The sequence below is a fragment of the Blennius ocellaris genome (assembly GCF_963422515.1).
Source record: "Blennius ocellaris genome assembly, chromosome: 4".
NCBI lineage: Eukaryota > Metazoa > Chordata > Actinopteri > Blenniiformes > Blenniidae > Blennius > Blennius ocellaris.
In genome coordinates, this window is record NC_137653.1 from 7,275,324 (window position 1) to 7,302,386 (window position 27,063).

At 40.9% G+C, this 27,063-nt stretch overlaps 2 protein-coding genes across 6 annotated transcripts in view; both read right to left on the bottom strand.

The window, feature by feature from the left end:
• Positions 1-4,676: 4,676 nt before the first annotated feature.
• Positions 4,677-15,842, bottom strand: mybphb (myosin binding protein Hb). 3 transcript variants are annotated; one of them, XM_080494471.1, is made up of 14 exons: positions 15,540-15,842; positions 14,703-14,759; positions 12,985-13,053; positions 12,681-12,815; positions 11,902-12,069; positions 9,775-9,863; positions 9,482-9,677; positions 9,263-9,402; positions 8,827-8,986; positions 8,052-8,188; positions 5,973-6,159; positions 5,833-5,888; positions 5,108-5,139; positions 4,677-5,013 (listed from the first exon to the last, which is right to left on the bottom strand). In XM_080494471.1, the coding sequence occupies exons 1-12, from the start codon at positions 15,778-15,780 to the stop codon at positions 5,857-5,859; spliced, it is 1,611 nt and encodes a 536-aa protein (XP_080350597.1). In that variant the 5' UTR covers positions 15,781-15,842; the 3' UTR covers positions 4,677-5,013; positions 5,108-5,139; positions 5,833-5,856. The 3 variants fall into 3 exon arrangements, with proteins under 3 accessions (XP_080350597.1, XP_080350598.1, XP_080350599.1); XM_080494472.1 differs by lacking the exon at positions 12,985-13,053; XM_080494473.1 differs by lacking the exons at positions 12,985-13,053; positions 14,703-14,759.
• Positions 15,843-17,844: 2,002 nt separating this feature from the next.
• Positions 17,845-27,063, bottom strand: part of nav1b (neuron navigator 1b) — a 44,753-nt gene continuing 35,534 nt past the window's right edge. For 2 of the 3 annotated variants that reach the window (XM_080495667.1, XM_080495665.1), the window contains 11 exons: positions 26,842-27,040; positions 26,266-26,366; positions 26,070-26,165; positions 25,519-25,687; positions 23,282-23,517; positions 23,000-23,154; positions 22,837-22,908; positions 22,487-22,683; positions 22,266-22,384; positions 21,428-21,625; positions 17,845-21,291 (listed from right to left, as the gene is read on the bottom strand). In XM_080495667.1, coding sequence (XP_080351793.1) covers positions 21,208-21,291; positions 21,428-21,625; positions 22,266-22,384; positions 22,487-22,683; positions 22,837-22,908; positions 23,000-23,154; positions 23,282-23,517; positions 25,519-25,687; positions 26,070-26,165; positions 26,266-26,366; positions 26,842-27,040 — 1,626 coding nt within the window. In that variant the 3' untranslated portion in view covers positions 17,845-21,207. The remainder of the gene's footprint in view (positions 21,292-21,427; positions 21,626-22,265; positions 22,385-22,486; positions 22,684-22,836; positions 22,909-22,999; positions 23,155-23,281; positions 23,518-25,518; positions 25,688-26,069; positions 26,166-26,265; positions 26,367-26,841; positions 27,041-27,063) is intronic. The other variant, XM_080495666.1, reaches the window with a different exon arrangement.

Genomic DNA, 27,063 nt, shown 5'->3' on the forward strand with positions numbered 1-27,063 from the left:
CTTAATGATCTTAAACAAACTCCATGAACTCTTGACTGAAACATGTGAAACTACCAACCACAAGTAACAGTATAGCACCCACAGTATCTGTCATGCATTAGCAGCCTCACAAAAAACATCAGCAAACCTCCATGATCGGTCTGCCGCTGCCTGCATGTTTGTTCCAGCTATTTTTGTGCTGCTTCATCCCCTTGTCAAATCCGTTCCTCTTTGCAAGAACAGCAAACTCCACATTATATCACAATAACTGATGATGAATGGTGACTTTGACCAGTCCAACCTCAAACTGTGCTAACAGCTAAATGCACATTGTTAATATGTCTTAAATGAAAGACACATTTGAACAAAGAGAGGTAGATGTCCCACTAAGTACTTACTTTTTAATCTTTGTAGAGCAGCAACATCAGTGTAGCGTGTATGCTACATGCATGCTTGCAGACATACTCAGATAAGGCAATAGAATCAAATGCAAGAGCAAAATGGTGTAAAAGATCGCAGTCAATGCAGGTTTAATGTCGTTATTATGAGCAAATAGAAGTGGGCAGACAAAACATCCAATTAAAAAACTTATTGGCACTGTGTTGTTGTTGTTGTTGTTTTAAGGGTTAATGTATTGTTCCATCCATCCTTCTTCTATAAACTGTTTCATTCATCAGATTTAGGAGTTAAAGGGCCCTGAAGCCAGTCCTTGTTAGACCGGTCTCTCTTAAACTCTGGATATTCTCACTGTGAGGCAAGTATTCTAACGACTGATCACACTACGCCACATAATGTTTACATTTATATGAGACAATTCTCTCGCTCTTTTCCCTCATACAACAACATACCAATCCAGCTTGAAATTGAATTAGAAGGTCTTAATGAAGTCTTGTTTTGAAATCACAGCCTGAGAGAAGTGCTTCTCACCAGCACAGCAGGCTTCTTCTCCACAGCAATTCACACACTATGGAGCCCCTCTGCGAGAGCCACTGCGTGGAGCCTCAGATAGTTTTCAGGACCACCTTTGCCCAACATGGTGCTGAATATGTCGAGGACAGGATATATAATGTCTTTACCTGCACACGGCAATGTGCCCTGCTCATGCCTCCTGAACTGCTCAAATCTTGGCTAAATCAATGTGCTTAGACAGTGCGTCCAGCTGATTTAGCGCAGGAACATTTCTTAATGAAAAAAAATCAACAACAGGACACTGGTGTGAGTGCCAGTTTCACCATTATACTTATTAAAACCTTCTGGGAGAGCTGCCAAAAAAAAAAAACTCTGCTGCAAATAGCATCCAGTCTCGCCCTGAGAGGGATGGGCACTTATCATTGCCTTTGGCGTTGCCCTTGACATAACAGTGACCAGGCGGCGAGCAGTGCATTACCAACGATTAGACAGCAACACCAGCAGATGAGTCAGAGATGCTGCATCACCGAAGCGTCCTGCCTCTTTATAAACTCCACATCCTGCTGCACGTATTGTTTCTGTTCGTGTCTTAAGGAGGAGGAACAGGGGGAAGAGGAGGATGAAGCTGAGGAAGAAGAAGGAGGACAGTTCTGATAGAATCCAATCATTCAACCAAGAGGATATTTTGTGATTGCCTCCTGCAGAACTTCAAATTGTAATAGATGAAGTGGGGGGGGGGGGGGGGGGGGGGTGCACAGAGGTAATTCAGGATGGAGATTAGACGTGGAATATGTGCCTGAAGCAACCGTGAAGGTCTGGTTTCATAAAGCCTAATGAGCCTAGCATTTAAAATGACAAGCTGAGTGTGAATCAAGACAAAGTGCATGAATAGAACAATGAACTACATCTGAAAAATGCACAATATAAACTCACAACATATAGAATTTATGATGAGCAGTTGGTGATGACTGTTTTACTACCCTGGGTCACGTCTCTTTAGAAACGTTTACCAATTACAGGCAAACGCATTAGTTCAGGTGCAGCTGGTGGAAAAGAAATTAAATCCTAGATGCTGCAGAGATGGGAGGGCTTTCTGAGGACAGGATTGTAATTTCACTGTACTGCTAACCAGAGGATGATAAAGAGGTTGTAAGCATGAGTGTGAGCATGAATGATTGTTTAGCTCAGTATTGGATGAAGAGTGCTTTTCCTCTCACACTGTATCAGCTGATATTAGTCCAACCCAGGTGACCCTATAGTATAGTATAGTATAGTATTATTCATACATAAAAAAACATTCAAGCAAAACATGAATGACTAAAGAAATACATAAGAACATAAAAAAAACAACAGGACAAGAGAAAACACATTAGAATTCATTACAAAAGAATTATAAGAATGTATCAAAATCACAGTATAAAAAAATATCAGGTAAATCATAACATACAACACACAGAAATGAATGCACAACATAACATATCATAATGTAACAAAGACGCAACCGGAAAAAAAAAACAATACAATCATTAAAACTGCGAAACACAATGCAACATAACATTAAAAACAACATAGAATAAAACACAACATAAACAGAACAAAGAGCAGTAAAAACAGATCACATCATAAAAGTGACACAACATAGCATGAGACTGAAAAGCATAAAACATGTATGAAAACAATATGTTACATTAGGAAACATGATAATAAAAAGGTTATGGGGTACAAATACCGGGTGGGTCTTTCTGTGTGGAATTTGCATGTTCTCCCTGTGTGCGTGGGTTTCATCCGGGTACTCCAGTTTCTTCCCACAGTCATAAAACATGCATGTGAGGTTAATCAGTGTGGATGTGAGCATGTGATTGTCTGTCTCTGTGTGTGTGTGGACTGGTGACCTGTTGAGGAGTGTCTTTCCCTCCCCCATAGATGAGTTGCAGCGTCCCGCAATCCTGCACAGGCTACAAACTGCTACAGAAGAAGGATGGAATAAAATATACTCCATGCAGTTTATGTGCAACACCATTTGTATTACTGGCCCCTGTGTTAGTGTCCTGCACTGTGTGAGCTTTCTCAAGCATCTGGACTGTTTGAATAGATTAATGAACGGACTTAATAACACCCACCGAGACGTTTGGGGGGTATAAACCTGTTTTAGTGCAGAATCTAAATTAGATCAGAAGTCTCTTGCTCCGTGACCCTATTGCAGCGTGTCAGCATCCAGGGACCAACGAGAAGTAGGCCTGAGACCCATTATGAATCACAGCTCAGAGTTTAAAGCTGCACTACACAAACTGAGCACAGAGCTCAAACAGTGACGGGCAGGAGAGCTTTCTGAATAAAAAGAGAATCAGGTGTTTTGTTTTGTTTTTCTTGAAGTGTGTGTTTTGGCTTTAAGAGTTTAAGTAATCTTATGAATGGAGTTCCTCATTCTGACATTTTTTTTAGTGCATGAGTGTTATTACTCAACTGAAACACAAGAGGGTGCCACACTCAAAGATCGAAGTTTGAGATGTTCTTAAGCTGCTTGTACATGTTTGATATTGAGGCCTTCAATGGTCATTTCTACACAGTGCTATAGATGTTAAAACTGCCTCAAAATGTCCCAGGAGTGTGAAGACTTTGAAGTAAAAAGAGAAAATGTCCAATTTAAAGCCATTTTCAATTAAATTGCACTGTTATTTGGATTGTCATTATGTTGTTGGTTTTTTTTTTTTATATATATATATTAAGTCCATCCTGACTTTTCCACAGTGCCACTTAAAAGCACATTTTGCCGGTTGAGAAACTCATTCCCGAAATAAACCAAGCAGGATGGAGAGACGGGGCTAATTTTGTCATCCTCTGCGTGAACTCAAATTTCTCTGTAACCTGGATATCTCTGGCACTCTGCCCTGTATCACTATGCCAGTAACTCCAAGTCCAAATAGTTACAAGATCAGTATTATAGACTGGCATTATCATTATGCTGGGATGTACTCTTGCGACTGTATGAGCCAAATGAATCAAAGTGCTGAGTCCAGATTTGCACTTGTATTCTGCCAAAAACGAAAAGCTTCATGTGTTCAGCAGGTGAGAGAAACTGGAGGGGGTAATGATTAAAACTATTCCTGCCACTCAAACGAGTCTGACATATTTTATCCAATAAAAAATGAACATTATCTTTTGATAATTTATTATTTTTCTTGTGATTTTTGTGATGGCAGTAGTTTTGTCACAGTATGTTCTGTTTAACTACGTTTGTGTTATTTTCCTATTACTATTAACTAGAACTCATTAATCTAAATAGCAACAACTAAAGTTTGATGATATAATGAAATGAAAGAAATTGATTGGGAATACACGACAGAAACCAACCAATACATTTTTTTATATTTGTATAGCATATTTACTGCCAATGTTTTTTAATTTACAATGATATTGAAAATGTACATGAATCTGAGGAATGGATTTTGTCTTTCTTTACTTCAACCACATAATAATCATAGACTGATTATTCTATTTAGTTTGAGCAGGGGTATCCATAGCACCTGGCTACTTTCATGACTGTGTACTTCCTGTCACAACCAGGATTTAAACCAGGGTCCGCCAGACTCAGGGGGGTATAATAGAATCAAATAATATCTCACCATGAGGTGGGAAAACCAACAAGACCACTGGGTAGCTGTAATACAATTTCACACATTATACACAATATATTTCACTTTTTTTTTTTTATATTCACATGCTTTATAGTATTAAAGAGCTAGGGACTAAATTTGACAGAAAACACTGTATTGACAAAACAAACAAACCAGAAATTAAATATTTTATTGATATAAACACGTAGATGTTACATGTAGTTCTCCTACGAGGAAGAGTAATCTCATGCTGCAGAATTGTTGCCGTACACCTGGAAAGCTACAATATGTGAAATGTGATCATTTACTCCTGGTTTTGTTGGGAAAATAGCTGACTGGAAAAGAAAACACGAATCGTGGACATGGATATGGACTTCATATTGTAGCTGTAGGTATAAAGCGACATTTGTTCATTATGTTAACATTGGGCGAGCAGTCACAAGCTACAACACTGTGGTAGTGTGGGCACTAGCCATATATACATGTTATTCCAGGAATCCAGCACCTTCTCCTGCAGAGACAAAGAAATAATGTGACCCATAAGCTCTTTTTTTTTCTTCACCATTGGGGAAGATGGTTTTGGAAACACTTTAAGCGGCACGCACCTTATGCTGCAAAGGCTTCATTCCTTCTGCTCCTATTTTGAGGGAGAGCAACAGATGGACAAATAACAACTGGTGTTAGGAGGGCGTCACAACTCTGATTGCAGAAACAAGACCAAATCAGATCAACTCAGAGGAAAAAAACTACTAATTAAATGCATTTAAACATGCTTACTAAATTCTTTTAAAAGCATTTAAAACTGTAACTGACGATAAAAGCATTAAAACCCTTCTAGACTTTTCAAACTTTTTCTCAATGCTAATTAGAGATATTCATCTTTAAAGTGTGTCGGTGTGAAAACAGAAACCTACAAATCAATTGCCGGGTCCAAAAAGAAATGATCCTGCTGACTGGAGGAAATGTGATTAAGCTTCGTTACTGAGCGCATGGGGACTCATTACAGATTTAATTTATGGGTGTTGCCATTTGGACCCTTCCAGCAGCAGAGGCCACCTTTTCCAAGTTTAGTGCCCTCCATGTATGGAAAGAAAGTCATGGAGGAGGATAGGTGTCACCTTAACACCCATATAGATCCCCTCCAACAGAGCCACTTCAATTGTTAAACAAACCTTCAACAAACCACTTCCGATTAAAAACCTGCAAAAATGGTACAACTCCAGTACAAATCAAGTTGTTTTTTTTAATGAGTTGATAAAGGTTTTAATTTCTTTGACCACACACTTAGACCACACATATTCTGCAACACAATGTTTGAAAAATTTCTGACCTGTTGGAGGGTGAGAATATTGACCTATTTCTTGTCTGCTTCAGCAACAATTGGCTCTGTTGAATAATAAGAAATGGAAAGATGAGTTTAATACTCAATGCAAACGCCTTTTGGTTCAGTTTAGAGGGATTCTGACTTACGTTTGACCTCCAGCTTGCAGCTGACCGTCACCTCTCCGTGATCGTTCTTGGCTTTGCAGGTGTACACACCGCCATCGAAGTTACCGGGCTTGCGGATCTCCAGTGAGCAGATGCCCTGAACGCAGATCTGCCTGAACTTGGGGTCATCTCCGATGATCATCTGGTTCTTCATCCATTGGATCTTGGGCTGTTAAAAATGCACATTTGTCACATCGAATGTGGTAGGAAAGTGTACAGTAATTCGATTACAATGCTTCGCAACCAAATGAGCAGCGGTAGTGCTTCTATTAATAATCGTACCACTTGGCAAGTGCAAACGCTTTGATTGAAGCGGACACACCGTGCAAACCCGCTTTGGGAGTTTTAATGGCACCGGCATGCTGAGGACCCTCAACGGGCCCCACAGGAGAATGTCACTCATGTGATCCCGCTTCTCCTGGTGACCTCTCAGTCTCTCTTGGGCAACTCTCCTCATAATCTACTCTAAAAAACAGGAATACACTCTAAGCCTTCGCATGGAGGTCGGTGATGTTTCGTCCTGTTGATGAGGCAGGGGATTATGAGCCTAAAGAGGCTCAGAAAGCAGGCTAACAGGGGCAGGTGAATATCTTCACATCGTCAGCTCAAAGCCACCACAATGGCAGCAATGTAGGAGGGAAGGGCAGGAAGGTGCTGCTGCTGACAAGCTGCCTCAGCAAAAGTTTGACCATTTGGCACTGCCGGTGTTACAGGATAATCTAACTACTACATTTATACCTGCTGGATAGACTGGAAACGTCTAGACTCATCTGGAGAGGCAGGATCAAATATACTTTAAAACATCATCATCCACATGCCACTAAAGAAAAATAATTATTTTTACAGAGTTAGACTAACATAGGGTCACTATTAGGCCATTAGTTGAATAAACCAAACATGTCGAACTTTTTTGTGATTAAAAAAAAAAAAGAAATCTCCTAATATAAAATGATCATAAATCTTGTTTCTTTTTGGACGAACTCTATGAAGATGTATTTGTGGACCATGCTGACCAGCTCAGGTTATTCACCTGATAAATTGATACGATGGTAAGGCAAGGGTCAGTTTAAAAATAAAAAAAATTAAAAGTCAGACACACTTCAGGTGTCCAATTAAATTCACTAGATGTTTTTTGTGTCAAAATGTGAAAATGATTTAGTAAAGAAAGATGCAGAAATAATGTAACCACCACGTTTCACACTGTATTTGGTTAACTACCTTGTTTTGTTTTTTTCCCAAATAAACAATCATGTGTTTTGCTGTTTTGCCAAGGAAAAGCATCTCTTACTACAATTTAGTGTGTAAGATGATCTGTCTGATGCTTGACTGATGTGAAAAATTGCAACACCATGATTAATAAGTGACAGGACACACATTGGAGGAAGGATTAATTACAAATAATATATGAGGTGTGTCAACAAGATTGCATAAACATTGACAAAAGTCTAATGTTGGCAGACGTTAAGCTATAAATGTTTTTTTTGGCAATTTGCATTTGCAATGAGATTTATAAAATATTTTAGCAGAAAAAATTTAAAACCTGACCCAAAGGTTGACATTTTCAACTTTTAACCAAATTACAGTTCTGATAAAGAGGTTTAAGGACAGAGTTCAGTGTTTAGGTTTTACCAGCTCAGTGTTATGAATGTTAATAAACTGATCCACATTTTAGAAAAGATTAAGTTTAAAAACATTGAGAAAATATCCCCTTTCCATGAATCAATAAATGTATTAATGCTCCATTTTAATGTGTGCTACTTACCTACTATTTGTTTTTGGCTGTTGATGAATGATACCGTTGTTTTTAGCAGACTGTGCAATAAATCCAGAACACTCTAACTAGTGCTGCTGTTTCCTCAGGGACAATGAAGTCTATTGTATCAGATTAAAAAAAAAATTATTCTGCCTCTTTGGCTGGTTCAGCCCGTTTTCTGTAGATTGATATTGCTGTCAAGGATAATAGTGAGTAAAAATGCATATAAATACAATGGGAGTAATTATGTGAGATTTGCCCTTCCAAGAACAAAAACAAACTCCCCTTGCAGAGTTAATGTTTCGTACCCTTGGGCAGCCTCTAACGGAGCACAGCAGCTTGGTGCTGTATCCCACGGTGGTGGCTTTGTCGCTCAGGTTCGTGGTGAACTTGGGTGCTTCGGAGAAGTTGTGCTCCTTGTAGTCAGGTGGCTTGTACTCGATGCCTGAATGATGGAGGTGAAAACGACACCAAGCAAATCAGCAGGATGTGAGGTTAAAGATATATTGCAGAGATTTAGTGAATGATTTTGATAATCGCCAGCACCATTTCAGCCTGGTAAAAATATCAAAGGAGACTACACTTTTAGTAAGAAAACTTCTGTATGGTGCCATCAGTCCACATTGATTCATTTATTAATGATACAATTACATTGCTGCACAATGACAACATCATTATTTCCGTGGTTTCTTGTGAGTTGATATAAATGTAAATGATTGTGTGAGATGGGCATATGATATCACATCATATCGATCGCAGGCCTGTGAATCGAATCGAAATCGTATCATGACAGACTTTGTGATATCGGCAGACATCATATCGCCATTCAAACATATCAATATTGTATCGTATCGTGATGAAGCTGGTGATTTACACCTCTACTAAATACATGTTTGTATGTGGGGAACTGTGGTGACCTATACCAGGCATTGCCTTTCACCCAATATTGAGCTGGCATTGGCGCCAGCTATCTTTGACCCTAACTTGAATAACGTGTTTAAAAAATTAAATAGTTAACTTTGCCTTAATCCTATTTACTTTTTGGAAAAAGAAAAAAAAAAGAAAGGTGAAATATGAGGGTACCTGTCTTAAGGATCTTGGATTCATCCTTTGTAACTGCAGCATCTTCACTTATTCCACACTTGTTTTCAGAAAATACTCTGAACTTGTAAGTGTTTCCCATGATGAGGTCAGAGACGGTGGCGTTCAGCCTATGGTAATGCTCCAACACAGTGAACCAGTCCTGTAAAAACACAAACACCAGCCAACGCATGATGGATACTTTGGAGCTGTGTTAAGGACTCAATGTTTACACTGATGTAATTTGTATGTAGACTGCATGTGTGTGTGTGTGTGTGTGTGTGTGGGGGTTGACTCCAGGTTCTTCCCACAAGCCAAAGACAGGCACATCAGCTTAACTTTACATTTTACATCACTGCAAATGTGTGTTTGTCTATCTGTCACTGTGTGACGGTGGTTTGTTGGCTGGATGACAACCAGCTACTTTTTGAGAACTTACTCCAGTTTTCTTGTCAGCCTTCTGGATCATGTAACCGGTGATCTCTGTGTTTCCGTTGTCTTTGGGCACGGTCCACTCCAGAGCAACGTTGAAGCCCCAAGTATCTGCAATCTTTACACTGGCGGGTGGCCCTGGCAGCTCTATGAGCAAACAGCCGCGGGTTGAGTATCAAGCATTGCTGTTTGGGGTATCATCTCACAGTGTCACCATTTTTCTCACCGACAATCTGGAGGGTGAGAGGGGCCTTGTCGTCAAAGTCATCCACCTTCACACACATCTCGTACACGCCGGAGTCATCTCTCTCGGCCGAGCGAATGAACAGGATGCTGTCTCTGTCGGAGCTGCGGATGTTCACCCGCTTAGTGTCCAAGGCCTCGCCATTCTTTGTCCAGGAGACAACAGGTTTGGGCTTGCCCTGAGAAATTAAAAAACGAGACAATCCATCTATGGCTTCTTGCTTATTATTGTATACCATATATGAGCAAAACAAATACAAGTAGTTTTCAGCTTACTGTGAAGGGGATGGTGAGATTGATCTTGTCTCCAACATGAGCGACGTATCTCTGCCTGAGGAAACGGGGCAAACGGACTTTGGGGCGATCTACAAAGAGAAAAATGTGACAGAATAATCACCGCAATTGAAGTCCATTTTATCTCCAGGCTATAAGGGCTGTGAGTAAAGGCCTGAAACAGCCTCGACAGGATTTGGGAGATCTATTCAAAGATCTTTGCAGCAAATCTCAAAATTGATGAGCCAAGCAAAGCTGATCTGATCCAGTGGAAGGAAGAGGGGTTTTAGCTGCTGTCACCAGGGAGTTTCTTTACTTTAACAGGTTGTAAAATTCACAAGTACTATTTTATTCCCAATGTTCTGTGGGACGTGGCTTTCATTTTAATCACAAGATACGTTGCAAGCACAACATGAATACAGAAAATGGGGGTAGATCATATCAGCCAATACGTAGGTAAATTAATGAACTCTCAAAAGTAGTCCAGGCAACAAAGCAAATAAGTAGTTCATCAGTCAATCTTACACAGATATTGTAGACTGTAATTTGCTGGAAGTATCTTGTCGAGGCTCGATTGTAAGTGAATTGGCGAGGAGGACCACCTGCTGAGTGCAGTGTGGCCACACTTGTTGGGAATCTAAATAAAGCAAGCAGACTAAGGAGTATCACCTCGCCTCGTGACGCATGATTCGGATATTCAGTTACTGCCTCCGCACATCAGACTGCATTAAAATCATAGCTGAAACTCTCCAGCAACTATAGTAGCTCAGTAAACATAAAGTAGAATGTGATCTATTTCGTGTGGGGGGGAAAACAAGCAGAACATAAAGAGGGATGAGTTGGAGTTCATCTGTAAACTGGAGGAAGTATGCTTGCAAGTCAAGTATCTTATCGCTTCACACAAAAAGGATTAGACTTAATGAACATTCCCCCTGTAAAGTCTATGGCATGTTTCAACACAAACAGTGATTCACTGGAAGTGCCATGAGATTTGTTCGTCATTTGAGAAGGTGGATGCATACCGTCCGCCCCCCTCACAACTCGAAGGCACGACATGCAGGAATTCGGCGTGTCCTCGGCACCCCCACCTCCACCCCCCACTCCCACCCTGTCAGATCACTTGACACCATCGATCTTACAAAGCAGAGCCCGACACTCCCCTCAGCATGGATCCAAGTAGGGATCACAGAGCAATGCCGAACCCTCGACAGAAAAGCCCCCGTTAACACCAGAGACGTCCAACAAATTTCTACTTGTTCTGTGGGAAACCATTCATCAGTGGTTTTTACATGCAGACCACCTGCTGAGGTGAAGTTGGACACACTAATTGGAATACTTCCAGGCCTGAGAGGATCAGGTTTCCCCTCCCTCCCTGTATGACTCTCCATTTCATCATCTCAGCTCATCTTTTTAAAGCCCTCAGGGTCCAATCATCATTTTACCACAAATGATTTTGGAGATGTCGTCTACGATTAACATGGCAAGGTGTACACCATCGGTGAAACTGTCCACTTAACAAGTGTCTCACCATCACACTGGGGCTGGTTGGATCAGTGTTTCAGCGTGAAATGAAACACGAGAGAAGAGTTTTACACTGTTAATGGTCCAGGAATGAGCCAACAGGTGGAAAACATACCTGAGCTGTATCCACATTTTACTACTCCTCCTTATGACAGTAAACAGCTCCATAAAGTTTAGACTCCACCTGGGTCAGACGGTGAGCCTCTCCTCGGACACTCGGTATGAGTTCATACGTAAAGTATGAAAACTAAAATAACAAAGCAGATGAACTCCTTCTGAGGCTCTTTTTGGTAATAATATTAACAATTTAGTTTGATGACTTATTGTAAAGAATAGAAGGTACAGTACTATTATTTTAATCTAACGTGATGCATATCATTGTTGTTTTTTCTTGCATTGTAAATAGTTGTTTATGCTTCCTCCCTGTAGGTCTACATAATGTATAAAGCCAATGCACAGCCAAAGAATACGCAAAGTTTATCTACCTCAACACTATTTCAGGTGGAAATCATGTGCAGGAAAGACACTTCATTCTTTCTCTGTGTTTTTATATATATATATATATATATATATATATTGCTGAAATAACTACTCGCCAACACTTCTTACCAGCAACCTCCTTCACCATGACGGCCTCCGGTAGGCAGACGGGGGCGCTGGGACCACCAGCGTTCACGGCCACCACGCGGATTTTCAAACGGTCACCAGTGGTCTGGTTCTTGATAATGTAGCGGCAGGACTTTTGCAGATCCTCATTGACTGCTTTCCAGTCCTCGGCTAGATGAGAAAATGACAAAGAATGAAGATATGAACTGAGTAGTTTACAAACTGTGATTAAAAATGAATGAATTAGCACAAATTATGGGCCGTCAGTACAACGCATCTCATTGTACAAACAATTAGGACTAGATTAATGGAATAAACAGTTTTTGTTTTGCGTGTTTGGAACAAAAGTTGGGATATTGTGTGACATTAGTTCGCTGTGTGTCTCCTCACTAAATCCAGCTTGCACCAGACAGTTGCTGACATTAGCTTCAAGCTGTAAGTCTAAAAGCAGGACCTCAAGCAAGACCTCCTGAAATGCCTCTTTCCTTGTAGGGAGAAGTTAGGTAGCTTGTGTCGTAACTGTATGGCTGACACTTCAGGGACAGCTGCAACTGATATGGTTGACCCAATTCAAAACAGAAATTGGGAAGAAATATTCAGAAGAAACAATTAAACATGAGAGATATGAAGAGCCTAAAATCAGCCGTTGAAATGAACACTTTCTAAAATAACTGGGAGTCAGCTGACATTTTTCTGGAGGTGTATTAATACCACTATCCGACCCCCACTTCGTGCACATGCCAGTTTATGGAGCACCTGGTTCGAGGCAGAACAGGACTCACTTCCATCCTTGCAGACTTCAATGGTGTATCCATCCAGACCAGTTGGTCCGATGTTCTCAGGCTGGCTCCACATGATGGTAACGGAAGTGTCGTTCTTGTCCTCAATGAAGAGATCGACTGGTGCGCTGGTGGGCTCTGCAGAGAGGAAACATAGAAATCATCAAAGTGCTCCAAAAATTGATATTGCAGATCCTCGCATCGTGACAAAGCAGATCCTCACATCCACACTGTAACAACAACAAAAAAGAGAGATCTGATGAAGGTAGACTGATCTCACTCTCTGATGAAGTTTCCGGATGGTTACCTTTGGGTGGGGGTGGCGGAGGTGTGGGTGCTTTAGGCTCTTCTGGTGCGGGCGCTTCAGCAGCTTCAGCTGATGTTAAATAGGCATTTGTGTTATTTTTGACAGCAGACAATTAAGCAGAGCGACAGCATCAGATCTGATCCAGCTATGCCCTATCAGAGAGTTTACGCCATTATTACACTGAGGACTTCTATCCACTCAAGTTTCCCATGACACAGTAACATCTGAGCTATTGAGGACTGGAAGAATGACACAGGATGGCAAGCTGTTTTACCATCGGCAGGAGCTTCGCCTTCTGCAGCAGGAGCAGCTTCTTCTGTGGCCGGAGCAGCAGCAGCTATTATTAAATGTTAGATATTAATAATTAGTGCACTGAAGCAGATGGGACATGTTTTAAATGTGCGTGTAAATTGTGTAGAAAGGGTTTGAAAGAAGAAAAGTGCTGTTGGCTTTATCCAAAGGGCTTTCGGGTGATGCTTTAATAGTTGTCTTACAGAGCAAATTGCTTTAACTCAAATGGGTGAAGTGATACTTTGTTGTCTTTATTTTACCATCAGCAGGAGCTTCAGCAGGAGCAGCTGGCGATTCCTCGGCGGCGGGAGCAGCAGCTGGTAGTCGAGGTTAGAAGATATTAGTGGTTAGCTTTCTTGATAGAGGTAGCTGATTCGGCTTCAGTGTAAAAATGTTGGTTAATCCTCAAATAGTTTATGTATTCATTGTTTGTTTGTTTTTTACCATCCGCTGGGGCCTCTGCAGCAGGAGCTGGTGCTTCCTCAGCGGCAGGCGCAGCAGCTGATATTACAGGTTAGAAGATATTGGAGTTAGATGTTAGTAGTTAGTTTCACTATAGGAGGTTCAACAGTATGAATGGGAGGTTTGTTAATTCGCTGATAGTAGTTTTTACCCTCGGCGGGAGCGTCGGCAGCAGAGGCCGTTGCTTCCTCAGCAGCAGGTGCGGCGGCTGATGTTACAGGTTAGAAGACATTTGAATTTGATATCAGTGGTTAGCTTTCTTGATAGAGGTAGATGATTCGGCTTCAGTGCAAAAATGTTGGTTAATCCTCAAATAGTTTATGTATTCATTGTTTTGTTTTTTTACCATCGGCTGGGGCCTCTGCAGCAGGAGCTGGTGCTTCCTCAGCAGCAGGTGCGGCGGCTGATGTTACAGGTTAGAAGACATTTGAATTTGATATCAGTGGTTAGCTTCATCTAGGATTGAGAGTTTTAGTAGTATTAAGAGGATATTAGTTAATTCACTGATAGGCATTTTTACCATCAGCAGGTGCAGCAGCTGATATCACAAGTTAGAGGAGTTTAGTGAATTTACCTTTATTGGAGAGTGGATGAGTTTTAGTAACACTGATAAAATGTTAATGCGCTTCTTTTTTTACCCTCAGCAGGGGCCTCTGCAGCAGGTGCAGCTGATTGTAAAGGTTAGAAGACCTTAGAACTCCATTTTTATTCGTGCGATGAAATGAAGTATAGTGTGTTAGACTTTCGTAATATTAGTAAGATCTATGTTTATCCACCGATAGTCATTTTTACCATCAGCAGGAGCCTCAGCAGCAGCTGTTGGTTCTTCAGCAGTGGGTGCGGCAGCTGATTTTAGAGGTTAGAGATTATTTACATGACATGTTAGTGCTGTTAGCATTACTGTAAGATGCATGGGGTTCTCATGATCCAGATAATATCATTGTTAATCCACTGATCAGTTTTACCATCAGCAGGCGACTCAGCGGCAGCAGCTGGCGGTTCTTCAGTAGCAGGTGCTGCAGCTGATGTTAGAGGTCAGAAGATGTCAGACATATAACACTTTGAAAATATTACACATTTTCAAGATGTTATAAAAAGAAAGGGTTAAATCTGGAGAAATGTAGAAAAGAAGACAGGTTGAAATGTGCAGCAGTGGGTGAGTCTCTCCCATCAGGATATCATACCATCCGTGGCTGGTGAAGGTGCAGGAGTAGCACCTTCAGCGTGGGAGCAGCTGATTTACATGTTAGATGTTAGCCAGATTTATTAATCAGTGTTTTCTGGAGTTTGTTTGTTTTCCGAGGAGACCATTAAAGATTAGAAATTATATTGGTTTTTCGTGAAAGAGGCGTTATTTAATATGCGTCAAACATCCATTTGTGAGCACATCACATCAGTGCAGGTTTATGCAGATAATCACCTCCAATGTGGTGCGGATGTTTGAAAGCGCATATTAACAGCAGCTTTACAAGTTAACATCGCAGCGCGTCACTTCGTGTAACTTGAATGAGTTGGCCGGAGGGTAAATGCAGACGGTTCAATGCAGTAGTCATGCAGTTTGCGTTCGTTTTCTTTCGTAGTGGCTTCTTACCAATAAACCAAAGGACCATGCGCCCGGGCGCGCCCGAGCGCCCGTGCGTAAAGGTCACCGCGTGCTTACCATGACTTGTACCAACACGTTGGGCTTTGATTCAAGGGTCAAACAACTTATCCAAGGGTCATCCCAGGAAAGTTTAAACAAAAGCATAATTTATGTTGTATATTGGACGGTAAAGTGTAGAAAACGCGCTGCGGGGCTTTACCATCAGCGGGGGGAGGAGGGGTGGGGGGCTTTGCCTCCTCAGCCGGTGGAGCAGCAGCGGCTTCTCCCTCCGCTGGAGCCGCTTCGCCTTCAGCGGGTGCAGCTTCGGCCGGAGCGGCCTCAGCTGGCGCGGCCTCGGCGGGCGCAGCCTCGGCGGGTGCCGGTTCCGGGGCCGCTTCCTCCTCCTTCTTGGCTGGTTCCTTCTTGGGCGCCTTCTTGATTGGGGGAGGCTTGGACGGCATGTTGGCGATGGCAGCTAATTCCCCAACTGGTTAAGTCCTTTAAACTGTATCCAATGCCATCGTGCCTGTGCGGGTGTCGGGCTTTTATATGGGGGCAGCTGGTTCGGGCGCCGCCCCGTTAATACTCAACATGTAAGAGATACTGAGCAGCATGTAAGATCAGATCACCACCTCTGTTTATCTCACTCGTTAGTTCTCACTGCATCGTTAAACGAGCCGAGATAGTATACTGTAATCAATCCTGAAGTTTACTAAACAAAATACAGCTTGTTTGGACCCGCTACCCTCCAGTGACTTTGCATTGCAAATCACAAGTAACCTTTTCAGAACATAATTATTGCATTATGTTCTACCTGTCGCATTTAATTCACACTTTCACTAAATGTGATCATATTTTACTCAAATGACATTAAATAGTTCACACTCATTTACCTGTGCTTCATCCTGTTTAAGACACTCCTTATTGATTTATTTCCTATAAAGTTGCATAGATAGTTGCATTATTATACGTATTATACCTACATTTATACCTATAATCTTATGCAAACAGGATGCCTTGCATCCAGCATTCTTTTGTAAGTCTTTATGTTGTTTTGTATTTAAATTTGCTATCTTGTCGTTCAATGTAAAAGTGACTGTTCTGTAAAGTTTAAATCCAAAGTTTACTAAATATCTGGATCATTCGGTTTGTCACCTGTAGTTGTCAGACTAAGAAGTATAATTTCTCCTGTCATGCGCACTTATTTAACATTATTAGTTACGATTAACATTTACTTTTTTTAAATGAAGTGGTTAAAAATAAGTAACTTGTGAAATGTAATGTGTACATATTGTGTTGCATCACCATGTTGCTGTGAGCCCTCAGCTGAACTGTCAGCACTGTGCGGTTCAGTCTGATGTCTGATTCACTCTTCATGTTCAGCTGATGTTCAAGCTGGAGGTTGATGAGGACACAAGATTTTGTAGGAGATGAAGAGGCACATTTCTGAACCAGTTAGAAGATGAAGCAGCACAAAATAGCTTAGGTAAGCAACCAAGATGCAGACATGAAATATTCATCTATCCATCCTTCTCCTTCTGCGGCTTTTATCAAACACAAGGTGGTGGGGTGTAAACAGGGCAAACACATTCACACCTAGGGGCAGTTTAGAGTCACATATATGTTTTAAGACTGTGGGAGGAAACCGGAGTACTGAGAGAAACCACGCACAGAAATCCTGGACTCTTTACCACCACATGACCCACATAGGAAATATTAAGATACCCTAAAGCCTTTTTCCCGCACATGCATTCTGTGCTGTGAATAGAAGCTACACTTAATGCTTATGGGCAGGGATCATTTTTTTTTAAGGTACATGTGATAGATTATTTGATACTAAAAACACTTCTTGGTAATAGCTTGTATACCATTGGAAAGCCTGTTTAGTTTAATTTTAAATAGTGTCACATTTATAAGGAGTATGGTTATATGGTGCTGCGATCAGGTGTCTGGGATTTAACTCTGTTGAAATACTAAAACTACTGTGAACACCATATCTTCACAGTCTGGCACCAAATTAGCCTGCAGTATTGGCAATGCGCATGCCAACGAAGCAAGATTTTTTCAGAAACTACCTCCAGAATGTTGGTGTTCAGGACACCATCCCAAGAGCAAAAAAAAACAATAAAAAAGGAGAAACATTTGGAACATTTTTCATGGGTGCAAAACACATCCTCAGCTCTGCTGCTCATCCAACAAATGTGACACCATTTAAAAATGCTTTCAAATACTATTAGATTTACTGCCACAAAGCAATGCTAGTACAACAAATAATCTGCCAAACACAAATGTACTTGTGTTTAGCTCCAGTTAACAGGAATGTAGTACACTGAGGATTTATTGGTTTATGTTTTCTTCACATTTTCAGTAATTCAACTATTTCAAATATTTCATTTCCAAAAGTGACAAAATATTTGATGTGATGGATTCTATTAGCAAAATTCCTTCATTAATGACAATATTGTTGTATATTTTTACAGACCAATGGACAAGTTGGCACAAGAGAACAAGGAATTAAATATAACATGTATTTTATTATTTCCAACAAACAGTGATAAGTGGTTGAAAGCCTTGAGAAGCATGCCTTATTCCAAGTACTTGGACCCATCTCTGCAGAACTATACCTTTTTCTCAAGGACATTTTTTTCCCCCTCCTCAATGATTGTTGCTGCATCCAGAATGCCGCATTATTTACAATCTTTACAATGATGTTCTGTACAAAATAGAGAAATTAAGTTTTACAAAGTATTCTTTAGAAAAAAAAAGAAATATCAAATATCTGAGTATTAAAAAGGAAAACATTACCTAGAATGATTTTCCTAAATGATACGTAAATGCTAACATTTGTTTCCTTGTCACACAGCAAGTTTACATGCATTTACAACACTTAGAAACCCTTAACATCAGCACATCAGTGACATTAAATACAGCATAACATCTTTTTAAATCTCCGTTTAGTCCACAGCAAGCTTTGTAAAAAATATGACTATTCAGCAACCTGTATTGGCCCATAATTTCAGATTTATCTTGATCCGGTTTGTTCGTTTGTTGCCAAACTTTTCAGGACAGATCTTAATTAGGTTTTTTTTTATTAATATTTTTCATGGTTTGACCATTTACACATTCAATTCATTTTGTATTTTTTTTTTGCGATTCATGTGGACAAGACACATCTGACTACTGTTAATTTTTTAAACTACATTAATGGACCCTGTCTTCACTCCCACGTCGCCGGGCAGACACCGTTCTCTTTAAGGCTCAGTTATCACCTGCTTGAAACACGCTTTCTCTAGTTTGGTCCAAATTTTGGAATTCCAAGACAGACCGACTGAGAAAGCTGTCGCGAAGTTCACACATTTGTTGATTGCCAACACCAGTAGAAGTTGCTGCATAGTCCCCGATACACTAGTAAGCAAACACAAATCACAGCTACTACAGAGCAACAGGCACAACAACCAGTGAATGAGGTGACAGGCTGGAGCTGATGGCTTTAGTCAACCTGCAGAAACAGATCAGATCAGAGTGGGGCTGGCAATCCTGGCTGATTCCTGAACTATTTACAGTAATCGTAGTTATACTTGGCAGGCTGCCAGTGCGAGTCACTAGCTGTTTGACATCTAGTTGTTTTCAATGTCATGAATTCACTTCGTCTTAATCTAGTTTTGACAAGACAGACAAGACAGATTAGCTTGAAGCTTTATCATCAGCCTTTACTCAATTGGTGCAATAAAGCATTAAGCAGCTCAGACAGTATAAAACATCTAAATCTTCCTTTGAAGCTTTCTTTTAAAGTGATCTGACATTCATTTACAGGATTTACTTCTTATGAAGTTTTTAGTCCGAGTGCTGGAACAATGACACAGTTTGAGATGAGTTATTTAACACTTGTATTTCATCCGCCGTTTGCTCCACGAGAGCTCCTTTACAAAATAGTCTGCGCCATAAAAAAAAAATGGTTCACCTTTCGACTGCACCCTTGTCATTTTTTTAACCGTCTATTGTTGCATTTGTTTTTAGTATCCAAAATGTTGTGACATATGAATAATGTACGACATCAAGATGGGTTTACACCATACGTCTCACATGACTTCACTGTCTCTACGCAATGTCTCCAACACTGTCAACAACACCCCCAACAAAAGAAAGGAAAACTATCGTCCATACTCATTAGATAAATTTGTTTGTGTTTCACAGAAAAGACACAAAACTCTTTGCTAGCCTAACCTCGACGTCTATGCGATTTCCATTTAACACTACTATGGTCCGGGACATTTTTAAAGAGCACCATATGTATCTAAATGAGAATAAAAAGCATGTAGTTTTCAGCTTTGTCTATTATGTGCGTGAACTGAAATGGATATATGTTACTTTAGAGTCACTCAGCTATTGTTAAAAGTGTTTCTAAATGGAAGTTCATATAAGGCGTCCTTTAAAAAAGCACCCACTAGATGGTCGATACTGTGACATGGTCATAGAACTGTTTGCTATACATTCATAGTTGAACTTAAACTCCTAACTCGACAGTCTATAAGTACAGTTTTTTGGTTTATTACATTAGATATTTGCACCAACTAATGTAGATAAAATAACTGCAGTTTTGCAATGTAGCCTGATTGTATGTACATCATATATACAGTAATTACTCTGAATGTTGGGGAAATATTTGAAATAAACTGCTCTGTACCTTTTCCTGAATAAACAATCTCACAAAAAAAAATGAATTGGATTCAATCAGCTTTTGCTCCATCTGTTTCTGTTATATATATTGATCCCTGTGTAATAAGTATCTAATACCTGATACATATGGTCACATTGGTGACGCTGCTTGTTTTATGTAAAGCAGTGAGTAAAACTAACTTAAGTGCTTAAAAAAAGTGGAGTGTGCAGTAACAATGTGATGAAAGCACATCACATAGATGAAGTTTTGTTTGTGCAAAAGAGTATGACAGCAAGTTTTCAATTATTTTAACAGAGCAAAATCAAGACATCGGGAGAGTATGTGACGATGTGTACTGAAAGTGGTGCTGTCGCATTCAATAGAAGAATCCATTCATCTTCCATAACGCGGAATCTTGTGCAGGGTCGTGGGGCACTGCAGCCAATCCCAGTTTACTATGGGCAGGATACATTCTGAAAATATCGCCAGTCCATCACAAGGACTCAGTGGAACAATGATTTATAGAAATCCTATGAAGAACTAAAGAGAAAACTGGCCACCCTAAAGAAGTTTGATGAAAGCACCATAATACTCTGCTGAAGTTGAGGTGACGCCGACTTCTTAAGGCATTTTATCTGTTTCACCTGCTCGAGTTGTAAAGTTCAGGATTGCATATGTGTATGATTTTGGCCTCCAAAGACTTATACAGCTGATATGTACTGAGGAACTTTGCAATAAACAGTAGCTTCTCCATGCTGTCATACTCTTTTCTGAAAGTCACCATTATTGGAGCGTAGCTCTATTTGACGAGCACTAGACATCCTATGATACGCTGGAGCAGAAGAAATAATAGACTGTGTGTGTGTGTGTGTGTGTGTGTGTGTGTGTGTGTGTGCGGTGTGTGTGTGTGTGTGTGTGTGTGTGAGAGAGAGAATCCCCTGAAGCTGAAGTGCTGAGATGATGAATTTAATACTGATCTTTTAGCACCAATCTAAGACAATTGAGGCATAACATGGTTATAAACTGTGAGTTGAATGTTTATATTATATTTATATAAAGGATATAATCTCCATTTGATACTTTTTCATGGGTCAACAGGTTATACTTTCAGCCATTGACTCTGGGAATTAAAATTGAAATCTGAGGGTCCATTTCTTCCTGAATGTTTACTGTAATTATAATGGAACAAAAAAACCAACTAAATTCAAGGTGCTAGGTGTGTGTTTTCTGTTCAAAGTTTAGGCAGGGTAGGGTCTTCTTTGTCTGGGGATTCAATGTGATTGGCAGCCTCTTGAAGTTTCAAAAGCATTGCCATCTACAATGGAGAAGAAAAAGTTGACAAACTTTAGAAATCCTGCAGCGTTTGTTTCAGTTTTTTTTAGTTTTTTTTGTTAAGGCAATTGAAAATGTCATGAAAACGTTCACAAAAATGTCCTGAGAGTTTTTCTCACCAGAGGGTCAGATTCCATTGAGCTGGGTGGAGTCTCCTTGTGAGGCCTCTCCTCGCTGGGCTGGCAGGGGCTACTGGAGCCGATACTGGGAGGAGGCAGATGGAACAGCTTTGCCTGGTCCTGCTGGGCAGAGGGCCAGGGGAGGGTGCCTCTCACCCACTCCACTGGGTCCTCCCACACTGCCTTCTGGCCATGGACCTGAAGGCACAACACATCTCTTTAATCATATAGAATTTAACAACAGTTTTGCCTTGCCTTTAGTATTTTCATAGCTTGTTCAGTTTGACTCTATAAATGTATTTGTTCCAAATGTTATATTCATTTCCACATTTAAAATATGTAGTTTTCAGTGAGAGGTTTCACCTCCCATTATTATTTTGTATTTACTGTTTTTATGGTTCTCACTTGCTGGGTTTTATCACCTTGTCACATATCTATGACACACTTTGAATTGTACTACCATGAGAGGCAGTTCACCAATGTAAGTGGAATTGCAGCTGACTCACGCACCCGCAAAAGGAGTCAGACATAGCAGACAGATGAACCGTCTGCTGACGTGACACTCTAAGCTTTGTGAAGAATAATTTCTTAACCAGACGTTTATACACGTGCCTCTCGTGCTGCTCGGCGCGATTGGTTTCCCCTGTTCATTTTAAAAGCTATTTTTGAACATGGGCTGCGATTACATTTATGTGTTCTGAAAAATCCTTTTTAATGTATATATATCATTAAAAACAAAACAAAAAAAAACATGCTGCTGTGTGACAGAGGCTGTGACTCAACCTGATGTGCTGAAAACTGACTCTAAATATGGACTTTCTGGGCTGTGGGATCCCACCTTGATGCCATCCTTGGCCCCTTCTTGCAAATATGGAATAATAGAGTGATTCCAAAGATCAATGAACCATGAACGAAATTCATCCACTGTGACTGGACAGGAGAGAAAAAAGCAAGGACCTGAAGAAAGAATGAGATTGGGGAAAAACAGTGAGGATACAGTGAGAAAATGAGTTTTTTTGTGTTTTGTTAAAGGTGTTAAAGTTTCTCTGCTCTTAGTACCGATGAGGAAGTCAGATGTGCTGTGCTTCTCCAGGAAGGCATGCAGATGATACCACAGTTTGGGAACCCAGTCCAACACCCTTATGAGGTCCTCGTTGGTCAAATTCCTCTCATCTTCGGACTCCATCATCTTTCTGTGCAAATATCGCACGAGGAAACCATTGGCTGGTTCCACGTTGTTGGAGAAGGTCACCATCCTGGGAGGTGGAAAGTCACAAACCAGGATGAACAAAATGAGAGTGAACATCAACTTCACAGATTATTATCGTGTGTACATTTTCCTGTTATTCACATTGTTTGACAACAGTGAATCACTGTATTAAAGATTTCTTTTTTTTTTTTTAACTAACCTGAAGCTGAGATGCAGACCGTGGTTTGCTATCATCTTCACAGGCTGATTGCTTGTTCCGATGATGTAAGGACTAAATGGAGAAAAAAAGCAGTGTTTGATCAGTTTATATTTGATGCTTGAATAAACACATCTGGATTGACTGTAAACGTGTGTATGTTTACCATTTGTGATATTTGCAGGTGAGAGCACCATTGACAAGTTCACTGAGAGCAGCGGGATCATGAATATCATCCAGAATGACCACCAGAGGTATTTCTGATGTGGTGGTTTCCCGATCTATTTGATTGGCCAAGTTAGACAGATAAAGCTGCAGATCCTGAGGAGAAATAGAGAGAGCCACATGAGATAAGCATGGGTAATTGACATCATATAAAGAGATACTGACATCACAGACCAGACACACTCTGTCGTATTGATTTTTATGCAGCATCAGTATCCTCTACCTTGCATGACTGGCGGTGCATGTTGAAAGTGACCACGATGCTGTCCGTGACTTCCCGGGCGCTGCGGTCCACCAGGTACTCAGCCAGCCGAGAAGCGAGGTAGGTCTTACCCGTGCCGCTCGGACCGGACAGGATGAGGCGGCGGTGTTTGAGCAGGAGACTGATGTAGTGTTGCATCATGGGTTTGGGAATGAGCGTCTCAAAAACCAGGCTGTCCACACACTTCTCCTTCAAACCTGAATGAAGGCAGGTGGGGAAAAAAAAGACATATGACATTTAGAATGGACTACTGGAATAAATAAAGGTGGCTATCTGCTAATCACCCAGGTTGTATAGAATCAAGTGATAAAGAGGAGTATAATGTTCAAGTGATTGAGAGGAATTTTGTCAATACCTATGGCAGAAATGAAACACTTCACTAACAAGAAGGGCTTAAGTAAGAAGATGTTGTGAAATTAATTTATACCACCTAACACGTCCTTCGTACCTTAACATCAAGCTCAAGCATGTCTTTCTGAAAATAGCTTTGCATCAAGTACAGGAAGTTAGCACACCCCCAACCCCCAATCTGCAGGAGTGCAGTGTGCTTTAACATCTATGGGGCCCAAGAGTCTGAGGCCGGTCCACCAGCTGGGCCCTACTGGGCTCAGATCAGGTTACTGAGAGCCCCGTCTGGGCTGCCACTGCTTTCCCAGCGCTCCTCGCACGCCGGTCCTCACATTCCTGCATGCAATGGTGACGAGGGGTCAACTTCCAAACTAGACCGTTGACTCTCTCTGCTGATCACAGCTTTAGTTTAAAGGCACTGATGGACTGCTCATCTGCACTGCTCGGAAAACAAAACACTTCTGTGGATATACACATAATCTACACACACACACAGTTCAAACCGCATTCTGTGTGATTAACGACGTCTGCTTATCACATGCTCAAGCCAAAAAATGCCTCTAACAGGTTATATCAAGTGGGAATTTAATTTAAATATACAGTTGAAATATTAATGAGTTCATCAGCTGCCCTGAGGTCATGCAAGTTGAAGTGCTTCAGGTTAGGATGACGACATGGAAAAAAAATCCCCCCCCCCAAAAAAACAAGAAAACCAAACACCAGTTAGGACAGCCAGAAATGCAGTCACTTTGACAAACAGACCAGCATAAGGATTTGCAATTAAGACTTCAAATAAACACTAACGAAAAGCTAAGGCAAATCTCTTGATGGATGAAATGAAACCTGATTAAGTAAACATCGGTATTTACTTATGTGGACAGAGGTTTCAATCAACATATCTGTGGTATGAAAATCAAAGCTCGAGTCGCAAGGCACATTCTTCAAAACTATTTATGAGCTCAAACTTCAGTAAACTAAAATTAAAATGGATCTCCTGCTGTGTTTAGATTTTACCCAGTGACATCTTTCACAGTGGTCAGGTGACGAGCATCGACTCACAGCAAATGGACTTCGGTCCTCCTTCCACAACTCAAAGACAAGTTGTTAAGCTTATTGGCGGCTTTAAATTACCCCGAGGTGTAAATGTGTGTAGAGGTGATTGTCTGTCTGTCAGTGTTAGCCCTCTGATAGATTGGTGACCAGTGACAGTGTATCCTCACCATTAGTGGGAACCTAATTCATAGCAGTTTGGTGGTGTAGTGTTCAGCAACAAATGTCCTGGATTAAGGGATCTTCTGTGTGGAATTTACATGTTCTCTCTTTTTAGATATGTATTTAGTATTTCTTGAGAGGGGGGGCAACATAAGTGGTATAGAAGGCGTGTGGATGGACGAATGGACACACGGACAACTTTAGGGTTCTTCTGTAACATGAAGAAAATAGATACTTTCTGACGTTGGCTTTTTTCTACAGAATTAAACATGGTGCTATTACCTCACCTAACCACCAAAGTCACAGCTGACACATTGTTATAGGACAAAATCAAAGGTAATAAACACTTTTTTTTTTTGCTGCGGTTGGCTGGGCAAAAGATCTGAAAACTGGAATAGCAACATTGTTTATTGTTCCCAGTGTCTGTCCTCATTCACGATCCCACTAACCCCAACCGGTGTAGCAGAAAGCCGCCACCTCTGAGCCTGGATCTGCAGAGGTTTCTCTCAGGGACTTTTTCCTCACCGCTGTCGCCAAGGCTTGCTTATGTGGGATTATTTTTTTTTTTTCTCTCCATGCCATGAAATGGTTGTTTGATATACAAATACAACAAACACAACTGCAACTTGTGTGGAGACCTTTCAAAGCCACTGTGATGCTGCCAGGTCCTCGGGACATGCAGCGAGATGGCTGAGTCTCAGGGGCCTCTCCTCCCAGCACTCTCTTGATGTGTCCCATGCTGTAACTGTAGATTGAATCTGTAGACAGCCCCAGACTGGAGGTGGGATCCACCTTGGCGATGTACACCTGGAATTATAAAAAAAAAAAAAAAAAAAAAACTGAAACAGATAAAAATGCTGAAAGGAGATTTTGAGTTTGCAAAGGAAACAGTTTGCACAATATGTGGGACAAAGTATCCCCTGTGAATATTCACAGTAAGTTTCCAGCAGTGTGGGTTCTGCCGAGGACATGTTGGCTTTTACTGGATGCCATCCATACCAGGAATGGAGAGCTACAAACAAACCTGCCATGCCTGCTTAGACGACCTTCTATCACTGAGCAACAGATGAGCTCTTTAAAGGAACAACCTGCTAAATTTAATGCGACAGCTGAATCACAATAGTGCTTCATGCAAAGTGTACATTCAGTCCTTGAACGGGTCACATTGAACCAGAAGAAGACGTCCCACCTTAAAAGCCTGGCTGACCGCTGAATCCAGCATGACCCAGTCCATTCTGCCATTCACCCGGACGGTCCCAATAAAGAAATCCTGCTGTTTGACATCCTGTTGATACAAAGTGAAGGTGTGATAATTAGCTGACAGAGAATATTTAAGGAAGAGGAGAAGCTTTCAGAAAAAAAAAAAATTTATGAAGCACACTCACGTCTTTGAAGACGCGCAGGTCTGCAACACAAACCACCACTCTAACACGATGGTCGTCTCTCTGTGCAGAAAGGCTGAGAGAGTCGGCTGATTGGGTCTCTGCTGAGAGGGAAATTAAAGAGAAAAAACTGAACCTTAATTCCAGTCTGTGCCAACCAGTGGTCTTGTGCATCTAGTTAATTTTTCCCTTTGTGTTTTGAACAGTTTAATGAGAATTTATATTGGGAAAATTGTAATTTGTGTAGACACTTCCACAAAAAAAAAAAAAAAAAAAATCAAGAGAAACACACGGTTAAAGATATTGGTGGTGATATAATTTAGCATTTATTTATCATACGAGAAAAGAGCAGAAAACAGCTGTTGTGTGTCAAAATTCTCCTTACTTGTAAACTGGGAATGAAATAAAAACAATGTTGGTGAACGTGTCCATTCTATGACCAGTTATGTAGAAGTTTTATGCTGCGTAGCGTTGGCTATAGATCAGCTTATTTCTATGTTGTTAAGATCAATTGATCAATTTTAAAGTCGCTGTGTTACATGCGGTTCCATTGCAGTTTTCCCTTTTTTAATACCGTACCTGAGCTGTTCCCTTCACTCAACCCTCTGCTGTAGCTTTTTGGCATGTGAATGGCCACAGACTGCCGGGGCGAAGAGTTTCCCAGAGTAGTGAGACCTGATGACTGGGAGACAGAGCTGGAGGGTCCGGGAGATGGACAGGGGGACGGAGTGCCGGTCTTCAGATGGTCATTCTCAGCCTTCAGGTTCTCCACTGTCCTCTATAAAAACAAATCACGACTGT